This window comes from Temnothorax longispinosus, chromosome 12 (genome assembly GCF_030848805.1).
Source record: "Temnothorax longispinosus isolate EJ_2023e chromosome 12, Tlon_JGU_v1, whole genome shotgun sequence".
In the NCBI taxonomy this organism is placed as follows: domain Eukaryota; kingdom Metazoa; phylum Arthropoda; class Insecta; order Hymenoptera; family Formicidae; genus Temnothorax; species Temnothorax longispinosus.
Window position 1 is genome coordinate 12,693,827 of NC_092369.1, and position 22,286 is coordinate 12,716,112.

The following is a 22,286-nucleotide window of genomic DNA, read 5'->3' on the forward strand; positions in this document are numbered from 1 at the left end:
TTGTTAAGGCCTGCAATGCTTCGTGGCTTCGTCTCAGGAGCAGCGGCCGTATCGAGAAAATTTCAATTGATTGCAAAATAGCTCGTCGTGCGCATGGCAGCGGTGTTTATGCAATTTGCAATATGCAATTACGCATGTTTCCTTGAAAGGCAAGTCTATTATGTGTTTTCTTTATACCAATCGACTCGTTTCATTATTCTGTCCGTAAAAATATTAAGGTATTATTAAAAAGTCATCTAGTTTACGAGATTCTTTATATTTTATGTTAAAATGTGCCAGAATACAGTACAAAATATTATTCGTAAATTATTTTGACTGTTTTAATAACTCTAGCTTAATATCTTTTGTATGAAGAAGATTTGTATTATACATATAAAAAGAATTATTTATAATTATAATTTTATATTTATATTATAATTTTATTTCCAAAAATGGCGATGATCTGTCGAAATCGATTTTTTCGAAAATTGATTTTACTGGTCTTTTTTCGGACCATACAACCTTTGTCCAAAATATTTTTGCCTGCTGGGCTTAATTTTTAAGATATTTGGCTAGACTGTTTAAAAAAAAAATATATATATATATATATATATCGACATATATTTTATACATAATTATATATATTATTTGTTTTTGTATAAAAATTTTTTTATTGGAAAATGAAAAAGCCTTTGATAACGTATTTTGAAAGCTTAACGATATTAAGTACATTTAGACAGATTTTTATTTAAAAAGTTGAAATGATGAGAAATTACACATGAGACACATCGAGAAATATTTGTCAATCATTTTTAGTTCGTCTGAACGAATGTATAGTAAGCAAGAAAACGGCCGTCACATATTATAAGATATAGATATGCATGTTCCAAAAGAATGGCCATGTCCTCTACTTTGACAAGATGGAATTATGCAAGAATCCGTGAGATATAACCGGCTGTACGTTAATTTGCCCTATGAAATAATTCATATTATAAGATTGCGTGTGGACGCAAATGCAGCCGCTAATATTTTATGAAATATTTAATATCTAATAAGCCTGTTTTATTTGGTAAAATAATTTCTAGTAACATTTTCAAAAATATTGTACGGTATGAGATTAAACGTCTTTAAAAAGAAACTATTTATAGGAAAATGAGGAAATGATAACTTTTCTTTATGCAACCGAATCACTCGTAATTTATTTCTAGTAGAAAGATAAGCGTGATCAAATAGCTCTGTATTTTAAACAAATTACAATTGAAAAAATACGAAAATTTTGATCTAAAAACCGTAATAATGCAAGTGTCTAATCTCTCAGAAGTACTTTGTATAAAACTACAAAAGGAAGAACTTCATATATGATCTAATATACGAAGCTATTTGACTTCATGCCTATGTTTTTACTATCAATAAATTTGCGGATGATTTTGTTACGTAAAGAAATGAAAGTAAATAAGTAGGAAATTTCAAATATTAAGTCACGTCATTAAGATGCGAAGTATTATAAATATAAGGCCTGTATTTTTTTAGAAAATACGTTACTCTAAATAGCCGCGTATGTTACACATGAGCCATCAGTTTCTCGTTAAATTCCAATTAAATCGACATACGTTCTTCTTATACTTTCAGCCGAGTATGGTAAAATGGGTTAGATGGCTTTATACAAGCATATAATTTCTTGAAACAGGACTGATAACAGGCATCTATTAAATATTCATTGGTGAGTCGATAGGTCTTACATTGCCTTGCGAACTTCGTACTAAAGTGATACCTTGAAAACGACCCTTATATACCTCTCGAATAATTAATATTTATGTTTTGATTATGTTGGAGTGCAGCTGAGAAAGTATATTAGGAAACGACTGTCGGAGTGACTCACAATTCAAAAAAGATGCAATTGTTACTGGAGGAAAACAGTTTTATATAATAAATCGGCTTGTCAGGCTGATAAGCAGGCTTATGGACGTTGCGGTTTGAAAATATATTTATGTGCACATGCATGTACAAAGTACAACAACCGTAAGTTTTAATAAATTTTATTACTTTCGCCGTTATAATCATTCGGCATAAGGACACAATGGGTTTTGAAGTAAAAATCTTTTATTAAAGTTATTTCTATAAAGATGTAAAACATATTTTGTTACACAATATGAAAATATTCTGACGTGCAAAAGATATAAATATCATATAACAAATATCATAAAACAATCCATAAATATAAATGTTTAAGAAAGTAAAGGTGAATGTTATTAATAACCATTGACAAATTAATTGAATAAAAGTAAAATAAAGTAAGGACATGAATACAGTAAGAAAAGCTATTACCTTATTACAAAGGGGCGCGTATATTACATGGACATTCATTCGTTAATAAATGATTGAGACGTCTACGAAAAGCATATAGTGCACATTGTAGCATATGCTATTTTACGTATCGATTGGGATTTATTACCTGGACATGTCTACTGCTTAAATATAAGTGTCTCAGGAAATATTCATAACTTTTTCTCGCTTTTTATATTCTCGCTTATATGAATGGACGTGTTGAGATATTCAAGTCTTATAAAAAAAAATCAAGAAAATTCAAAGAAATAAAATTATATATATATATAACTTCCCGCACGTCATTAAACAATATATATAATAAAAATAAGAATCAAAATTATTGAAATTAAAAGATAAAATATTTCAATAATTAAACATTGAATCTTTATAACAATGTCATGTTTGTTGTATAATCGGTTCTTTTTAAAAGAAGAAAAAAAGAATGCACTTTTGCAAACATATTGATGGCAAACATATTCATGGAAAAAATCGAATTACAGTAAAGTTAAATTTTCACAAATTTTTCTATATTTTTTGTGTTTTAATGTTAAAAAGTAGATAGAGTTCAGTTTTATTTTCTATAATTAATATAATATAATCCATATAATCCTCCATAATCACTTACATTGTAGCAGCATGTATTATTTAGATTCTCATTTCTTTCCTTATCTATTGAACTAAAGAGTTCAGATCAAGAACAACGATAAGCTTTAAAATTCAGATTAAAAATAAGTTTATACAACCATCTTTTTGATTATATATAGTTCAAATTGGAATTATACGTATTATATTATGTGTGAAAAGTTAAGCTAATTGAAGATTCAAATAATATCAGAAAATATATGTGTATATTATAATAATAAACGACGAAGTTGAGAAAAGCTAGCAAAGAGCTGTAGCTTTCGAAAGTGCCAAAAAAATTTATGAGGAGACAAATTTTAATAAAGTTACAATTTAATAAGCTAGAATATTCAAGTATGACAGTGTAATTTGCATTTAGGTTTAAATAATGCACAAATGGAGGCATACAGAATTTACACATTGCTAAACCCGGTTTATCGTAAATATATACCTTTCTTGTTATGGTTCTCACGTGTGCTTCTCGATCGATTGTAAATACCGGGAGTAATAAATTTCATATTAACCTCGTGCGTTAAATGCCCGAGATGTCCTCATTTCTACTCCCGGTGTTAAAGTAGTAGGTATTTCTGCGCGCAGCTGTTGCAACCTCTAAGAGATCCCACGAAAATATGAATGTGCATTTACAATTTTACTAAGAAAAAAATGATTATTTTTCACACTCTTATACCCAAGCGGAACAAGGAGTCATGAACGAAAATAATCGAAGTGACGTTTGAAATGACTTTTAATAATCATTTTGGAGCCGTTTTCAACACCATTTTGACCTTTTATTCCGTTGGAGACAAAAACTTTTGTGTTGGAAGACGCGATTAATTCATTTATTTAACTAAGCGAATTTTTATAATTCTACTTAGGGCGGCCCTAAATGTTCGATAGTAATTCGATCTAATTAAGTTATTTGATGGTAAATATTAAATACCAGGAAAATGGATGTGAATTCATACGAGACGTAAAAGTAGAAACTTAATAATAACACTGCTGTTTTCTTTACTTCTGTTTTCATCTGCTCGATCCATATTTGCAATACTGCAGCGTGATCTTATATTATCTCATATTTATTTTATCATGTTGCATTATATTTCGATGAGATACAGAGGCAAATGATATCATTACCCGATAAAAAAACTTCTTATATAAATATCCAGAGAACATCATGACGACTTATACTTTTATAAGACGTCTTATAAAACTATTAGAAAGACATCATTATAATGTCTTTAAGACGTCAAAGACGTCTTATGACTCGATTTATGACGTCTTTGACGTCTTTGATCTTGAGGCGTCTTATAGACACCTCAATTAATTTAAATAATTATTTTCAGACATATTGTAAATATAAAAAAATATTAAATATGAGGAAAATAAATGTTGCTCCTTCCTTCACTTCCATTTTTTCATCCGCTTGAATCAATTTTCATCTCCATTTGCAATATTGCATCGTGTTCTTAAATTATCTCGTATCTACGGTATATATACTATATACTGTATTATTATATTCGACGAGACGCAGAAGCAAATGATATAATTACTTGAATATATATGTATATTCGCATTTCACATTGTTATCCTCGCTATCCGCTCATCGAACCCCTCTGTTCGAGAACAGTCGCGTCGGCAAGAACTTGACATTGAAACCCCCACGTTACAACCCCTCACATGTAACACGCATATGATTACACGTACGTACCCACACACATACATCGAGTACAACTGTCTATTATCGCGGCTGTATATGTAAAGTACATGGACAAAACGTATAAAAGAAACGGGGCGCTTGCGCGGTATCCATGACGATGTGTGGTTCTTACGACGACCTCCATTCGTTCCTCCTGGCAAATCATTATGGCATTATCGTGCCGAGGAAGCTCGTCGTAAAAGCTCGCGCCGTGACTCACAACCGTTTACGTTGCCGCACGCGACGACACACTTTGCGCCGGCACTTCCGGGTGAACGCGAGATATTTCGGGGGTGCTCCATTCTACTTCTAAGTTTCCTCCAAGTGTTTCTTCGCGTAGATCGGTGCTCGGATGGTGGCTCGAGCTTACCTCCACTCGACAGGAACGTGGGAAGAGCGTGCGGATTTACTCATCGATCACTCATCCATCGTGAGTCGCACTTACGGGAGATCAATCGAAAGTTCCTTGAATGTTTATCGAAATGCGACGCGTTTAGATCTTCCGCGTTGTTATTTTGAGGGGGTTGACTCGATCCCGTTGGTGCTTAAATGTTCTCCAATTGAGTCGCGACGTTATACATTTGTCTTAAGTCAGCTTAAATTCAGCAAATTCTTAAAAAACACATAGATCTTGTCGCTGATGCCCTTTATCTTTTTCAAAACACATTACTTGATTATATTAGTTACTTCTGCATTCTACAAATGATTAATTTTAATATGTATTCTAGCCTTCATGTCACTCTTTCATTTTTCTTTTAAAATTATCTAATTTATTTAACACGAATTGTATTTCACTGGAATAAGTAGTTTAATTTATATTTTAAGTGCTAATGTTAATTTTTCTTTATACTGTTTCTTCGAACAAATGAACACTTTCCTTAATTTTGTTCAGCTTCTTTTCGTAATCAATTTTTCTTTGCTACGGAGATCATTTACATATCACTCATACAACATTTCTTCTTTTTTAATTATTAAATATAATTTATTTGACATTAACACGCATTTATCTTTTTTCCGGACCACAAGCTTAATTTTTATTAAAATAGATTTGACGAATAAATGTAAAAAATGACATTTTTTTTTAATAAAAAAAATTCTAAAACATTTCTGCTAATTTCGAGCTGAACAACAGTTATCAAAATTATCTAATACTCCAATTTGGTTTTCGCTAAAGCAAAAATAAAATATTATATTGCACAATTAATACAACGACAATATTAAAATGGATACGTGGCACGTATGGAAAATAAGAACTTGCGGTCAGAAGATAAATATTCAAAAACTCTCTTTTACGTACATCTTGAAAAGCTGATAACTTATTATTTTCAGAATGCTCAATCCACATAGTTGTTATTCAAGCATAAAAATCAAGTGCATACGATGTGACATTTGAAATTACATTAACTGCAATTATTTGCTGTGGACTCGTCGAGTAAATCTCTCTAAGGTTCAAACGACGTCGATGTGGACATTGATCTTACTTGGTTTCATTCTCAAGTGCCTATTGAAGAAGCTGCGCCGAATAGATCAGACACAAATCAGCCCGTGGCGAGTGCATACACCTCCGTCGTTAGGACGTCGTTTTGTAGGGGAGAAAATAAAGTTTCATGGATAAACGAGGTTGAACTTGAAGAATCGAACGAGTGTATTCGTCGAAACTATTTTCGATTATCGGCCACCGAAAAATCGAGTGCAAAAATCGTCGAGTGACAACACGTGATACGAGAAACATTCTTGTCTAATGTGAAAGTTTTCGTGAAACTGTACATTGTAACTCTTCGGAACTTTGTACGTGTTGAAGAGGGAATGAGTTTGTCTGCCGGAATGTGAGTAAATGGCCGTAGAAGGATCGTGTCAGCTTTTGAACAGCTTACTATGGGCATCTGCCTGGACACTGGTTAGTATATCCATAATGATTATTATAATAGTTTAAATTATATATATATAGAGAAAGCTTCATTTTATATAATTTCAAAATATTCTATGTCCCAAATATAGTCCTTTAAATTCAATTTTGCAAATATTGCTAAAATATAGTTTACAAGATATTATTTATTTTAATAAATATACTTAATAACATTTAATAATTAAACATTTAATTTTTTTGCATCAAATAATTAACAAGTCTGTTATTTTGCCAATTATCAGTTTTAATATTTATTTTAAACTGATTTTTATGTGACAAATTCAGACATTATTATTATTGCATACATTTTTGCATTAAAGAGTTAGACGAGACAATTATATTTGCCAGTTATCAGCATTAGTGCCAATAATACTCGGATATCTAATTTATTCCTAAATAATTGAGAACTTGCGCAACCGTATATTTTTTGGAATCCCCGACGGAAAAATATTATAAAATAAAATAGTATAACATACATTTTTTGCTTAACATAGAACAGTAATAGCTTCAATATCTTAGATATTCTCTTTTGCCAATTCCTTTATCTCTTGGTAAAACAAATGGTTCATTGTTGATGCGATTGGGATTTATTTTCTGGTCCTTCTTGGATATTCTTTGAGATTTTTTTGCCAGGCCTTTTCCACGTTATCATCTATCTTGATCGAGTTAATTATCTAATAATAATGTCAATTATTTTATTCCAAACGCTTTCTATAGATATTTTCCCCTAGTTACACTTCTCCGAGATGTTACACTTCTCAATGAATTCTAAATACTGCTGTTTATTGTACTGTATCCCTATTCGTGTTTTAGATCTTAATCTAAGGATCTCACAACTTGTCGACTCGCGTATAGATACACGGTAATGTCTCACTGCGCGTACACTTGGCATGAGACATTACCGTATCTCTTGATAAGATTATGATCGTTTCCAATGTTTGCCGATGACAGAGTCCGTACGCGACGTATGTTTCGGTTTGTCAATACACTATAACAGATCCCTGTCTTCTGTTGGCAAAGGAGGATTTTGCGTTGTTTCTTATATTCGTAGAATACGTTGTTGATTTTAAATCAACAAATATTGTGCACATATTTCTGTTAGAACTTTTCCTATCATCATTTACGATGTCTCCATCAAATCTTTGCTTTATCTCACCTCGTTTTCAATCCTTGCGTTGAAATCTCCCATTGATGGTTTGATATTGCGTCGTTCTCTAATATTTCTTGGAATTTATTCTGTAATTTGTTTCTCTTTTTTTTTTAGCTTGCTAGCGTCCGACACGTGTTTGACATTTTATTACATTTATTAATATATGGTTGGTTACTGGTTTCTAGAGTGATATGAAGAATCCTGTCGTTCGCATATTATCGATATTACAAACGTTCTGTTCGTATTTTTCATGTATGAACAGTCCCGAGTAAGCTCTCTCATCACAATTTGATATTCCAACATCCCATTTATAGCATTTCTTCCTCTACTGCTGTTTCTTCTTTTTCGTTGCTATTTCACGTTTCTTATTCATAATCCTATCTTTCGCTTGGTTCGTCATCTGGAAATCCGTTCAATTTCGAGGCTTGTTGATGCCATACCAAGAATTGATATAAGTATTTTTTTTCTTAGCAGGTTGCTAGCCTCATTGAAAGGAGATTTTTTTTATTTATTCTATCTAGTCTAGACGTTCACCACGTAAATTAGTCTTAATTGATTTGATAATAGGTTCCGGTTTCTACGGTACTAAGTTTCGCTGTTTTAAATCTTGGCGAAGAATCACCTCACCGCTATATTACTTATTGTCCTAAATATATTTGAAATAACATTTTAATTTCACTCTTTTTTCATGACATCATATTTGGTTTTCTTTTTTGCGTTTTATTCGGATATGTGTTTTGCATAGAAACACTATTCTTGTTAATTAACGTTTTCAGAAATTTCACATAAGAAATATTAACAGATTTTGCGAAGAAATTCTATTAAGATTGTAAATATATTTGGCAATTTTTTTACATTTTTAGTGTTTTGTTTTAGGTAAATTTTTACCAAGTAATTTTGTCATTATAGTTAATAACCAATGCCTATTTATTCTTCCACTCATTACCGCTTTCTCGCTTATTGTCAGTATCGAACATGATATAATCGCATTAAAAATAAGTGAAAAAGAGAATAATACGCATTAGCAAGAAAAGCGACCGTTTCTTCTCTTCCCTTTTCCGCACTAACTGTGCAATAAGAAAAGCATTTATCTCTCTGTTGTCCTTTCTTACTATGCTGATTTCGCGCCTTGAACGAGTACGAACTGTTTATCTATGCAAGTCAAAACGGTTAACACTGTCAATTCCACTTCTTCCATTATGCTAATCATCGAATTCTCACGATATATCTATACGGAATAAACTTGGACGCGTAACAAGGTGTCTATGATTATCGCAAATGCATTATCGCGATCGATATTATACAAGTGACATTGTCGTAGCATGGAAAGTCTTTTTTGTCATCACAGTAAAATAATAACTTATGTCGTAATACATGCGGTTTAAATTAATGGACGCATATTAATTTAATATTATTATTATTATTAAATAAATAGTGGCACGCTTTCTTATATATTACAAGGCTCATAGACATCCAACATTATTTTAATTAATTTGTAATTTTTAAATGAATCTAAATATCAGCTGTATTAAATATTTATATCGATTAAAATTTACATGCAATGCGGTATTATTTTTAACATCAAAATTATAATGATTTTTTTTACATAAAAAGTAATTTTAATTAAAAAATTTCTAATTATAAATAATTTTTTCGATTGAATAAATATTTTTTGATCTATCTAATTTTTTATAGAAATAATATAAATAATTTTTTAGAAAATATTCCGTTAGTGTCAAACAATAGTTAGAACTTAAACAACTTTTAATGTCACAAATATTCTCTTTAACGTTATATTTGTCTTTATGTTGTAATAAAGAAGGAGTACTTCATTAAAAGCACGATTTGACATTAAAAAAATTCAATATACGATTTTAATATTTTAAATAACTACTTCTCTACTAAGGTGTCAAATAAGATGGTTATGTATTACTATGTGTACTTTTTAAAATTAATTAATACAATGTTTATATAATATTAATTAAAATATAGCTTTTTTGTACATTTTCACACATTTTTTAAATAGATATACCTATCCCCAACAAAACCTTGATTAAAATTTAAAGTAATTTTATTTTGTGATTCCCAGACTAATAGATACAAAAGATCAAGATAATTAATTTATTCAATAAAATTCTATTAGAATTATATTTTTTAGCGAGTAGGTATTGATTCGGTACTTATATTTTAAATTTTGCACAAGATCAGATTGAACATAATGAATTGGAAAGCCTCGAGTTATCCATTGTAGATATCTACGATTGTCTTTACAAAAATTACTATATGTTGAAGTGACGGCATCGCTTAAGTTACATGATATCATCGTTTGTACGCGATGACTTTTTTATATCTTTTGTGCACATAGAAAATATCAGAATTATGCAAAAATTTAAAAAGTTTTGAATTATGCAATTATTTAAGGTTGTAAGTATTGGCACTTGATTCAAATCGAAGTAAATACTTGATTTCACACATGCATTGCATGTAGTAAATAATATATCAGTGCGACAATGTATATTTTATGCCTTTGACTTCTGCGTATAGTCTTCGGTTTTGTCACGCAACGTGATGAGCTAGATACGAATATATTGTACAACGTGTTGTAACAAAATGTAGTAAGAATGTGGTGATTTCTCATAAAGAATAAAATTCAATAAACTAATAGACTAAACTTTTTCAGTTAGAAAATTAATAATTCAAGCATTTTAAAATTGAAACAATCTGGTTGAAACGATATTATGCACCGTCGAATTTATTTCAATAGGCTATTGTTCTTGCTGTTTTAATTTCCAGTTTAGATTTGTAAAATAGAAACGTTCAATTAATTGACTATTTCACGCAAATATGTTTTCATGAATCTTCTTAATTTCTCCTTTTGCTTTTCACTTTTAATGCTCGCTTTACATTAAAACTGGCTCAGTATGCCACGTGTTTAACTGCGTATCGATGCATACGCATCACTTACAATTGTGCTTACGTGCTTTTCGTTAAAATAATAACATAGAAAAGCCGCAGAAATTTATTTTGATTGCTTAATAAATTAAATTTCTTGATAAGATCCTTAGTTAATCCACAAACGCGTGAATTCTTTATTTATGCGGTCGTACATTTGTTATAATTATCACTGATTTTCTTAAAATTGAAATTAGAATCGAGAAATTGAATAATGATATGGTCTTTAATAATAATTTTGTAAAGAGGCCTTGTTAATATTTTTACTTTAAATTGAATTCCCCGAATGGCACGAATATTTCGATCCATCGTGTAGATATAATACGTTACAAAGTGGCAAATGCATTTCAGATCAGCAAAATGGATCGCAGATGTTCGAGGAAAACGATGCTCGAGCTACAGGAAGATGGCGAGGCGAGGCTGGCCTTTTGGCGACTCCGCCGGATGGACATTTCCCGAAACAAAATGTTGGCCCAGTTAAATTTGAAATACCAAAAATTCCCGTTATATTCGTGCTCGGTTAGTATTAATTAATTGTCGCGGATTTAGAATTAAATCATCATATTTTAAGAATCGATATTTAACGTGTTGAACTTTACGATCATTTCATAGGCGGTCCCGGTAGCGGTAAGGTGACATATTGCGACAATTTGATACAAGAGAAGAAAGGTATAACGCATATCAACATGATGGATCTTCTTCAACAATATGCACTGGGAAATGGTACATATTTGCTTTTTATTTTATAAGTATAAATACTTAAAATTTTAACATGCGACATATATAAACCAGTCGGATTTAGTTGCGAATTGTGAGATTTCTAAGAATATATAAATTATATCTCAATCCTTTTGATTTAAATAATAACGTCTGTAAATAAGAAATTTCTATATTTTTGCAACGTGTCGTATATAAAATGTTTTTGATGTAGATATGCAAGATTTTGGACAACTTAGTAGCAAAACCGTCACAGAAGTACTTATGCTCGAGATGAAAATGTCCCCGGGATCTAAAGTATTTCTTGTAAGCGGATATCCGCGAAATATGCGCGATGTAGTAGAGTATGCTGAAAAGGTGAGTGTCTCACTTCCGTTCTTTTTTAATATAGATATTTATTTATTTTATAAGGTAATTACATCTCCCAATATAGCTTAGCTATGTACACAGTGTTCGGATAAGATAATCTAAATGCATATAATACATTGCTTATAGATAAAAATCGTTAACGGCGTCGTTCTTGTGTCGTGGAGGCAGGAAGTGTTGGAGAGGCAAATTGATTTCGGTGCGCAACTCGGCCACGTTATTATCGGATTAGCTAGAATGGAATTGCATAATTTTTATAGGAATGTGATGCCAGTTGCGGAATATTTTGATCAAAGTGGAATGTTACTTGATGTAAGCAAATTCGCTATTAATGCGCTCCGCCAAGTTTAATTTTTGTTGATCTGTGTAACAGTTAAAAGAAAAATTATTTTTATCATTTGTGAAATATATTTTCTGTTTTCGATACAAAATTGTACAACTATTAAAAAATTATCATTTTAAAAAGAGGTAAAAGGAAAGCGGCAAGTGCATGCGTTAGTCGAATGGGAGATTATTATATAAAACAATATCTTTTTTAATACACCAAAAAGTTTGAAAATAATATAGCCGGATAACTTAGAAATGTTATGAGAATAATAAAGTAATACATATTCAAATTGTATTATTGTATTTTTGTATTTCACGTGCAAATTACGCTTACTGCAAGTAGAAATAAAAATTTGTTTTACAGATAAATGGTGAACGTAATCCGAGTGAGGTCTACGTTAGTTTTCGAGATGCCGTCCTTAGAATTCTCGGGATGTCAAGCGGTGAAATTCAGGACCAGGATATACCTCAATCTTTAGAAGCCGAGGTAAGATTGAAATTGCAATCAAAATTTCACATGTTTGATAGTATATCGCTACACTGCATCATGTCGCATTTCAGGTCGAAGTGGAAAGGAGAAAAGAATCGACTACGGGTTCGCCGTTACCGCAACAAATTGTGGGAACTGATAGGTTACCAGCTACAGTACCGATAGACACACCTAAAACCGCTGCTAAACCGAGAAAAGGATTGCCATCATTTATTTGGGTCATAGGTATGTTTTATTTCAATACAATGTAAAGAGGTTGATTGTTAAATTATGAGAAGTAAAACTATTAAATTGTTCAATTTTTTCTCCATTTCTTTTTTTATTTTGTCAGCTTTCTTTTCTAAGAAAGAGAAATAACTTATTTACATTGCATGACATTTTGTGTAATATAATGTTGTGTATATTAGGTGGACCAGGAAGTAATAAGGCGGCTCTTTGCGCTCAAGCCGTCCGTAATATGCCAAGATGGATGCATATAAGTATTGGAGAATTATTAAGAACGATGGCATCGTCTAATATGGTTGTGAATGACGCAATTGTTTCGGGCGAAATGGTCCCACATGATATCGTGATACAACTTGTAGAGCAACAGATTATTTTGAATCGAGACTCGGATGGTATCGTCATGGACGGATATCCGAGGGACTTGAATCAAGTGCAGGAATTTCAGAGTAAAGTAAGTAGAACACACAATTGCTTGTGTTATTATACCTTAAAATCGCAATTCTGCTTACCAATTTGATCGATGATTTTGTAACTTCCTGTCTATCTGATAAATATCTCTTAGCATTAACAAATTATTGACGAATTGCGTTATATTAATTATTAACAGTTTGGACAAGAACCACCGCTGGTATTACTTGATTGCTCCAAACTGCAACTCGGGAGAGGAAGACTGGACGACAGTGTTTCGGCATTTAGGAAAAGATTGGAACTCTTTCGCGAGGTGTCTCTTCCCATGTTGAAAACGCTGGACAGCGATAGTCGGTTAATAATTGTACGTAATAAATAACCGTGTTGCGACAAAATACGGACCAATGTTGAGATGAGTTTTGAGTTAGCATTAGTAGTACGAAATTGTTTAGAATAGAGTCTCAGTAGGAATACAAAGGTACGGTTACATAATAGAAATAATATACGTTTATGAAATAGTTCCATTTTTATGAGGTATAATGTATTCCTTAGGTGGACGGCGATACGGATGTGCCTAGTGTGCAGCAGGATTTTGCCGCTGCATTATATCAATTAATGCGTGGGGCACGTCGCGGAGAAGAAGGAAGCCTACGTGATCCGGATTCGCCTGTAATCAAGGGACACCCAAACGGGATACATGCCTCGAATGAACGTGCCATACCTAATGGCAATGCCAAACCGACGGTCAACGGCGTATCTAATCATGTTGGAAAGATCGCCAATGCGACGAAAAATGGAATTGTTGCTCAAGGTAAACAATTATTGCATTTGTTTGGCGTATAAAATCGACTTTTTTTATTCTTAGACTGTCTATTTTAAGTTCCCAATTTAAAGCCAATTATTTTTCTCTAAATTAATTAGGTTTCTTCTCCTTCTGTAATCAGAAAGAATCAGAAAAAGGATTAGAGTTAACAAGTAAAAAAACAATTTAATCATAAAAACTTTTCGAAACCTAACAATCTTCTGATAACAATAATTAAGAAATGTGTGGTTGTATCGATTTATTGTATCTATTAATAATATATTTCGATGTTTATTGTCTTCTAGGGGTAGGTACCATCTCTAATGGTGTATTAAACAATATGAAACATATTCAACAAAACGGTCATGCTTATCAAAATGGTATCGCGAATGGAACACATATGCTGCAGAACGGTGTAGCGCATTTAGCCAACGGCATTGTACCCGGCAACAATAAAGTCGCACCCGCGATGCACAACTATTTGCCAAAAGATCCCATCAGGAAAATGTACAACGAGATCGACGGTTATCAGCAGAATCTTCACATGTGAAAGTAAGGTTCGCTGATCTTTTTTAATGTTGCTGGACAATTTTAATTGTTAATATTGCGTGAAAGGGTCCGAATTACGTGTTGGAACTTTCAAGTGTATCGATAACTTTGATCGTAATGTCTTTCGATATAGCGTGCCTTGAAAAAAGATACGACTTAAACGGTGTAATCCGTCCACACATCCGATATAAACGGCCAAATGTAAAGTCGTAATTGGAAACATATCGCGGATAATATATACATGTACATTTCTCGTTAATTTTAAAATATTAAGAATATCCGGTAAAAAAGTTTTCATATAAAAATATACAATATATTGTTATGTATGAAATATGTTTATATTTAAAATGAATAATTGTAACATAATTAGAAAACTAACTTCTGCATACAAGAAATAAAATATAGCGATTAGATTATACAATATTCTGTACATATAATCATATATTTTATATACGATTATTACATTTACGATTATTACATATGTGTATATATGGGCATATTTTTCTCATTTCAAACTTTACTTTTTATAAAAGGCAATGCGAAAATTATTATTTTAATTATTTTTTAATTCTTATTATTTTTCCCGTATACAAAAAAGATTATACAAGACAGATTATACAACAAAGGGAAAACATATTTGGACATATTTTTACATGAAAAATTTTTTACCGAGTATGTAACACAACTTGCTTACTTTTATCCAAAGTTTTGTTTCTATTGTTCTATTGATATATTAATTACATCTATAATAATAATTACTCCAAATTTATTATTTTATTCATGTGCTCTCAAGTACATAATTTCTCTCACACTTTTTCTTAATATTATAGTTTGTAAGAATAAGTAATGTCTCTTATTTTCCTGGCAGCTGATATCTTTCTTAAAATTTTTAGATATTTTATTCTGTCCATACACACATATGTTTATACATACGTCTTACCGGATAATATTTTAATAGCGTATGGAGTTATAGATTCGAGAATTCTAATAAAAAAACGTCGAGGTCACGATAGTTTTGAGTTGTAAGCTATCAGGGTTGGCTAATATCACATAGAGCTCACTTGCGCAGGTCCGCAATTGTACTTATACTGCATATTATACTTATATCGTATTTATATTACTCATAATTGTATTTATATGCGATTTGTCGACGATAATTTGGAATAATATAATCATCAGTCGCATTTTACACCGAACACAAGTCTAATTTTTACTACCTCGAAATAATAATACGAAATTTCGTTCAGTGTATCATGCGACTAGTGAACATATTTTGTCAGTTCATGTTAACAGACTAGTATGAATTGTCAAGAGACATATCGTGTCTCGCGCAGTAAATAGCAAGACATACTGTGTATTTAATACGCCGTCTAATCCAAGAATACCTCAGATTACTGGATCTCAGTAAGCGGACTAATTGATTTTGCAATAGACTTAAGAGGGGAGTACAGTTGCGAAGTCTTTTTCATTGCTGGTCAATGTATTCGAATTATTCTTATTTTTTATTGTTTTTCTTATATGACTGGCTATAAATCTTGATCGATACTTTTTTGTTAAATAAGTTTTTTCTAAATTTTGACCGTAATTTGAAAGAATCAGTCTTTTTTGTAATTTTGATTAACTTTTGATTAAATTATAATTCTTTTATAATAATTGAACGATTAAATTATGGCCCATCCATCTCTAGAGGAATTAGAAAGATTGTAAAAACGGATTCGGTTTTTGCCAAGAAAAAAATACATAAAGGTCGAAAAACAATCTAGGAGACCGCTTTAAAGGTTTCGATGCTATTTTTGGTATTACAATCTCACTTTCTTGCAATATCTCTTTATTTATCCTCTTTTCCTTCGTCTATTTCAAGCCAAGCCTACAAGTAATGGATTTGACATCGTTCGACATATACGTCGACATATATTGCGAATATTGAAGATTGTACAAAAGATTATTTTGAAAAATAAAATAAAATTTAAGATATTATTTTCCCTCGTGTTTCATTGCGTTTTATATAAATGCTCTTTCCAAGTTGGTTTCAACTGATACTTTTATTGTTTACATGGACTTTTTGCCGTTTCTAATAACATTTAAACATCTTTATTATTATTTAGAATTTGATTTTGACTTATAATAACTAAATTAGAAAAAAATTAAATTTGACCAGCAAAATTTGTTTATGCGTATTTTTTAATTTACTCGGTTATAAAATGTGACGTGTAAATCAATAATAAACATTTGTGTCATTTTTAAAATAGAAAACTGTAGTATTATAACCGTCAACATTTAAAATATTAAATCAATATTTAAGCAATATAATACATTTATAATAAAAAATTAATTTGCTTAGAAAGTTTGCTTTATTTGATTTGAAAATTTTTCCACTTCTTTAACAGGAAAATATTCATTAAGGCTGATCAAAAAAGTGATCTGATAATTTCTACATACAATTTTATTGTAAATAACAGCGTGAATACGTAGAATCCTTATATATTTCTCTTATACGTAAATCTTTTTATATACTTCACTTATGAATATATATATATATATAATTTATATAAATTTATCGCTTATTGAGATTTATACATGCTTAATTGCTTGTAGATCTGCCAATTAATTCTTGTTCCCTGCGCAACTCTTGTTCACGTTGTTGCTCTCTATTCATCGCTTCCTTTTGTTTAATCTGTTGCAAACGCAACACGCGTTTCTGTAACAAGTCTTTTTATATTGGTGAAAATACCTACATTAGTGTACGCATACCTTAGGAATCAGTTTTATAATAATTCACCTTTAGTTTAGAAGTCCTTTCGTGAATATTAATCATTTCTTTCCTTACCACTGCTAATTTTCCTTGATAAATTTTAACAGTTGAAAACTAAAACATATATTTTTTATGTAATTTTTCTCTCTGTCGCGAGATGGAGATATTAATATTTCAAGCACATGGCGGATGAAACCACAATCTGTATCGCAAAAGAAGGGAAAAGTCTTACCATATCATTTAAATCTATATCTTCGAATGTCTCGTGTATCTTTTTATTTTCAAGCTGCATTCGAGCGAGCAGGGCCTCCTGTTTGCTTCTGTAAGAAAAATTATATATAACACAAACGATCAAAATGAAATCTTTATCATTTGTGTCGCTGATTTATTTTATATGCTTACGTCAGCTCGAAAAGTTCCTGCTTAACTTGCTCCAGTGGAGGTTGATAAATACTCAAGATACCTTCTGCCAATTTTTCTACAGCTTCTGAGAAATCCACTGTATCCTCGCTAATTAAGAATGAATAATACTCTTAACTCATATATTTTCATATTTTGCATTATACAATTTTAATATATTATATTTATATTACAAATCTCTATTGTCCATATTCATTTATTATCATCTAACTATTCTAACTGGATTTTTAGATATATTGACAACAATGTAATTTTAAGTCTTAAATACGATAAACAGAAAATTATACAGATACTGGTATCTTCTTTGTATTATAATCTAGAATAAAATTAAAGGAAATCATACTTGTTTTCTAATTAATGTATATAATTTATTTGTCATTTCTATTCATAACAGATCGTTTTTAAGACTAAAATAAGCTCTGTTTATCGATAAATAATATATATCATTTAAAAATCAGATAACAAATATTAAACTGTTTAGAACATACAAAGTATGTATGTACATATATAACAGCATTCTTAGGACAGATTTCAGGGAGCGAGTACTTTGTACGACTGTCTCGAAAATTATTACGCGTTGAAATATATCAACACGAACTCTCTCTCTCTCTCTCTCTCTCATATTTTGACGTGAAGGACTCGCTCCCCGAGTGCCTTAAAAATTTAATTACGTGCCATACAGATAAAAGGCCCGATCTAACCGAGTACGCGAAGAGGTTACCTCAATTGTCCCTCGGGTTTCAATTGAATCTCCGCCGCTCCGGCTTCCCCGACGTCGGTCATCATCTTTATCGTCGCTCTCCCTCTCACCTCATTCGTAATTACGCCGGTTACGCGTGCCGGGCGTAATAACGCGCTTCAGGGACCCGCAAGGAAGAAATCGTGAAGAGAGACTTGACAGCGTCGTCGACGTCGTCAACACGTCCCATGTCAGCTGATTACTGTTGTAGGTAGGCCGATATTTCATTTGGCCGCACGACAAACTTTTCAAGCGTGTCGATTGGCCGCGGGATAGAGAGGTTCTCGAGTCTCTGGAAGTTCTCTCTAGCTTGCGGCCAATCGATACGCTTGAAACGAAGGTTATTATTTGTACCTGCGCGATGCCGCGCGATCGATGGATCGGAGATTCGAACTTCGAGCAGTTCGAGCTGTTCGGACCGCGAGAGGCGGAGAGAGGCCTTGTATCTTCGAGATCTCATCTCTTCAGGCATCTAGATACGTAAAAAATTATTCTGTATAGTCCAACATGTGGGAGGAACAATTTACTTTTTCCAAAAGAAAACGAAAAGGTTGATATTTTAATAACTTTCAAGTGTACCGTTCCCTTTAAACCCACTTGTTTGCGCTTTTTCGTTTGCCACGATCCTAAAAGCGGCAGTTTTTCGTTTTTTAAACAGATGACGACCTCGCCGAGACCGAGAGCTGTCAAGAGTCGTTCCGCGACAGAATCGTACGTTGGATGGCAATGATGAACTGATGTTTAGATGCAGCGTCTGTATATCCTTTTAGTAAATTAATATGACGGCACGCTCAATCTTACAAGGTACGCCTATTATTCTTCTGTTATATTTAATCAAATGCCAATGAGGATATATTGACATCTCTGGGTGTGTGAAAAATTATACTAAATGCATATTAATATATATTTATATGTTATACTGTATATTACTAGACTAGAATAATAGAAGTAATACAATATATTGTATATATTATTAATATTGCTCTATATTACTAATAACATGTTTTTTTTTATTTTTTTCTGTAACTAATAGTTTTTGATTATAGCAAACATATATTAATACAGATTTATATATTATATACTGTATATTATTAGAATAATATAAAGCATAATTAATATGTATAATATATTAAAATAATATGGAGTAGTATAATATATATATTATTATTCATACTGTGTTTGATTTTTAATCATTAGAGCCTTTTAAGATTATTATATATTATTATATTCTTTTATATATGTATATTACTAATAACATTTTTGTATCTCTTTCTGTACATAGTTTTCGATCAGTATCAAAAGGCGCGGTTGCTGTTCGTGCAGTCTGTCGCGGATCTGGCCTCAAAGTCGAACAACATCGACTGCCTGGAAGCGGCTGGTGCGATAGACCTCCTGCGTCCTTTGCTAGCGGACGCCGTACCGTCCATCCAACACGTGGCCGCGATCGCTCTCGGCAAGCTGGCGAATCACAATCCCAGACTGGCGCACGCCGTCGTTAGAAAAGACGTACTGTCGCACTTGATGAAGAACATAGACAAACAAAATGTACGAGCTCCTTAAATGTAAGCACTTCGATCGTGATAGAGAATGAAATTAATCCGAAGCGCCGTATTCCCCTTGTTCGGAAAAAAAAAACTTTGACATAGTTGGCAATCATCCCATGAATCTTTTATACGTGTATATTATAAAGATATACTTCTTTAGCTATTAAGAGAAATGTATTGTCGCAGAAATTTTATAAGAAAGCGGCGTTGTTCGTCCTGCGAGCGATAGCCAAGCATTCGCCGGAACTGGCGTTAATAGTCGTACACAACGACGGCTTGCAGACTATAGTCAGATGCCTGGAAGACTTCGATCCTGGAGTGAAGGAAGCGGCCGCTTGGGCACTGGGATATATCGCGAGGCATAATAAGAACTTGGCTCAAGCGGCAGTGGATACCGGTAAAATTATCTCGTTTAATTTTTCGGCGATGAAGATGAAAGCTTGCTTATTGTTGAAATATTTTTTTGCTGTTTAATCGTATCCTCGTCAGGCGCGATACCTCTTCTCGTATTGTGTCTGCAAGAGCCCGAATTGTATATTAAACAAATCGGCGCGTCGGCCATCAGCGACATGAGTAAACACAGTATCGAACTCGCGCAGGCAGTGGTGGATGCCGGGGCAATCTTCTTCCTCGCGAAAACTCTGGCCAATCTCGATGCCAAGGCGAAGGTAATTTGACGCAAATCGTATGTTAAACAATCTCGAGATATTAACACTGGATTACAATTATAATGTCTGCAGCGTCAAGCGTTATTAGCGCTGAGCAGCATAGCCAAGCACTCCGCAGATTTGGCGGAGGCTGTGGTTGAGGCAGGGATCTTACCAGACATTTTGGTACACATGGCACATCCGGATGAGAATGTCGGTAGAGTCGCGGCGATTTTAACCAGGGAGATCTGCAAACACACGTTTGAGGTAAACGGAAGGCGCAACGACTTCTCAGCGAAGATTCTTCTCGCTAAATCTGCAACTTTTCAGTTGGCGCAACTTGTGGTGAACTCCGGCGGCATCGCTGCGCTTATCGAATTAATTAACACCTCAAAGTCGGCGACCAGATTACCGGCGATCATGGCACTCGGTTACATCGCCGGTCATTCCGATCAGCTGGCCGTGGCTGTGATAGGATCCAAAGTACGAATCAAGTGGAAGTAAATAGGCAATTTTTTCGCACTTTGTACAACACGCTAGAGTAATTATTTTGCATCAGGGTGTCGTGCAATTAGCGGTCGTGCTGCAAGAGGAAACGGAAGATCATATTCTCGCGGTGACCGTCTGGGCTATCGGGCAAATTGGCAAGCACACGCCCGAACATGCAAAAGCGATTGCGGTTGCGAACATATTGTCCAAGCTATTGGAGGTATTCAGTTATCGAATCGGTTATTCTTTCCGTCGGAATTTGCTAACATTTCTGATCTCACGCATTACAAATTTCGTTAGTTGCATAACGATCCGAAAAGTTCCGAGGATCTGAAGGCGAAATGTAACACGGCGTTAAAGCAGATTCTACAAAAATGCATGTACGTCGAGGCTCTTGAATCCCTGTTGCACGACGTGCCCCCTAATATCCTGAAATATGTATTGGGACAATTTAGCAAGGTAAGATTTTACAATCCAATCGAGACGACTGAACATCTCACGATCGTAATAACGTGGCGAAGAGAATTAACAGTATCCGAGAATTTATTAAACATAATATGAATGCTTTATTAAGTGTGTCTCACATACGTTCTAATGATACGTTATACAAAGTGATAATACAAATTTTCTTTCTCATCCAATACAACAACGCATTTAGGACATAGTTGCTCGTTACAAAAGTCACATAGGATCTTAACAATCGAATGCAAAATATAGCTCGCGCTGCCTCTCGTCGTCGCTCAATGAAGATCGCGCGTTTCGTGATTACGTGGATGTTTACGTTGCACAATATTTAAATATATGCAAACGAATATACGACGAAGCTACTAACATACCTACAAATTTTTGCTCTACTTAAAAATTGGTCAGAAGCAGCTGCGCATAAGGGACGCGAAATGTTTCCTTTTCTTTTCGATTCGTGGAAACTATTATACCCCCCCATAAGATATAGATTTCAAGTATATCTTGGTAGTTCCGAAGAGAATTATTTCTAACGCTATTATCATACGTATATATAAGAATTTCCACAGACACACACATACACGCACGCATACACTTACGCATACTTAATTGCAATTGCTCGAATAACTTATATTCCTACAGATCCTCTGATTGATATCCGCAGCCAACTTACTTTCGATTGTTTATTTCGAAAGCAAAACAAGTTTTCGATTAGATTGC

At 32.9% G+C, this 22,286-nt stretch overlaps 3 protein-coding genes across 5 annotated transcripts; 2 read left to right on the forward strand and 1 right to left on the reverse strand.

Annotated features, from left to right (window-relative positions):
• Positions 1 to 19: 19 nt before the first annotated feature.
• LOC139823086 (adenylate kinase isoenzyme 5) lies at positions 20 to 16,490 on the forward strand. Of its 2 annotated transcripts, XM_071795364.1 has the most exons (14): positions 20 to 149; positions 1,609 to 1,699; positions 1,818 to 1,998; positions 5,951 to 6,518; positions 10,981 to 11,148; positions 11,242 to 11,352; positions 11,561 to 11,703; positions 11,842 to 12,024; positions 12,404 to 12,526; positions 12,601 to 12,754; positions 12,937 to 13,205; positions 13,362 to 13,526; positions 13,715 to 13,973; positions 14,270 to 16,490. In XM_071795364.1, exons 4-14 carry the CDS (start codon positions 6,497 to 6,499, stop codon positions 14,512 to 14,514), a joined length of 1,842 nt encoding a protein of 613 aa, XP_071651465.1. In that variant the 5' UTR covers positions 20 to 149; positions 1,609 to 1,699; positions 1,818 to 1,998; positions 5,951 to 6,496; the 3' UTR covers positions 14,515 to 16,490. The 2 variants fall into 2 exon arrangements, with proteins under 2 accessions (XP_071651465.1, XP_071651464.1); XM_071795363.1 differs by lacking the exons at positions 20 to 149; positions 1,609 to 1,699; positions 1,818 to 1,998 and adding an exon at positions 4,769 to 5,051.
• A 448-nt stretch (positions 16,491 to 16,938) lies between these two features.
• Pldn (biogenesis of lysosomal organelles complex 1 subunit pallidin) lies at positions 16,939 to 18,634 on the reverse strand. Of its 2 annotated transcripts, none has more exons than XM_071795380.1 (5): positions 18,407 to 18,632; positions 17,668 to 17,775; positions 17,498 to 17,585; positions 17,293 to 17,379; positions 16,939 to 17,211 (listed from the first exon to the last, which is right to left on the reverse strand). In XM_071795380.1, the coding sequence occupies exons 1-5, from the start codon at positions 18,469 to 18,471 to the stop codon at positions 17,095 to 17,097; spliced, it is 465 nt and encodes a 154-aa protein (XP_071651481.1). In that variant the 5' UTR covers positions 18,472 to 18,632; the 3' UTR covers positions 16,939 to 17,094. The 2 variants fall into 2 exon arrangements, with proteins under 2 accessions (XP_071651481.1, XP_071651482.1); XM_071795381.1 differs by having other exon boundaries at positions 17,085 to 17,222; positions 18,407 to 18,634.
• Positions 18,635 to 19,203: 569 nt separating this feature from the next.
• LOC139822734 (sperm-associated antigen 6) lies at positions 19,204 to 21,916 on the forward strand. Its single transcript, XM_071794687.1, has 8 exons — positions 19,204 to 19,228; positions 19,707 to 19,935; positions 20,115 to 20,365; positions 20,458 to 20,636; positions 20,709 to 20,882; positions 20,946 to 21,098; positions 21,175 to 21,324; positions 21,405 to 21,916. The coding sequence occupies exons 1-8, from the start codon at positions 19,204 to 19,206 to the stop codon at positions 21,663 to 21,665; spliced, it is 1,422 nt and encodes a 473-aa protein (XP_071650788.1). The 3' UTR covers positions 21,666 to 21,916.
• Positions 21,917 to 22,286: the final 370 nt, after the last annotated feature.

Coding starts and splice junctions, on each gene's coding strand:
- LOC139823086 (XM_071795364.1), top strand. CDS start 6,497: ATGGGCATCTGCCTGGACACTG. Junction 12,025..12,403: donor AAAGTGGAATGTTACTTGAT/GTAAGCAAATTC, acceptor TTTGTTTTACAG/ATAAATGGTGAACGTAATCC. Junction 13,527..13,714: donor GCGATAGTCGGTTAATAATT/GTACGTAATAAA, acceptor TGTATTCCTTAG/GTGGACGGCGATACGGATGT.
- Pldn (XM_071795380.1), bottom strand. CDS start 18,471: ATGATGACCGACGTCGGGGAAGCCGGAGCGGCGGAGATTCAATTGAAA. Junction 17,776..18,406: donor AAACCCGAGGGACAATTGAG/GTAACCTCTTCG, acceptor ATTCTTAATTAG/CGAGGATACAGTGGATTTCT. Junction 17,380..17,497: donor ATATAGATTTAAATGATATG/GTAAGACTTTTC, acceptor TATATGTTTTAG/TTTTCAACTGTTAAAATTTA.
- LOC139822734 (XM_071794687.1), top strand. CDS start 19,204: ATGACGGCACGCTCAATCTTACAAG. Junction 19,936..20,114: donor GTCGTTAGAAAAGACGTACT/GTCGCACTTGAT, acceptor TATATTATAAAG/ATATACTTCTTTAGCTATTA. Junction 21,325..21,404: donor TATTGTCCAAGCTATTGGAG/GTATTCAGTTAT, acceptor AAATTTCGTTAG/TTGCATAACGATCCGAAAAG.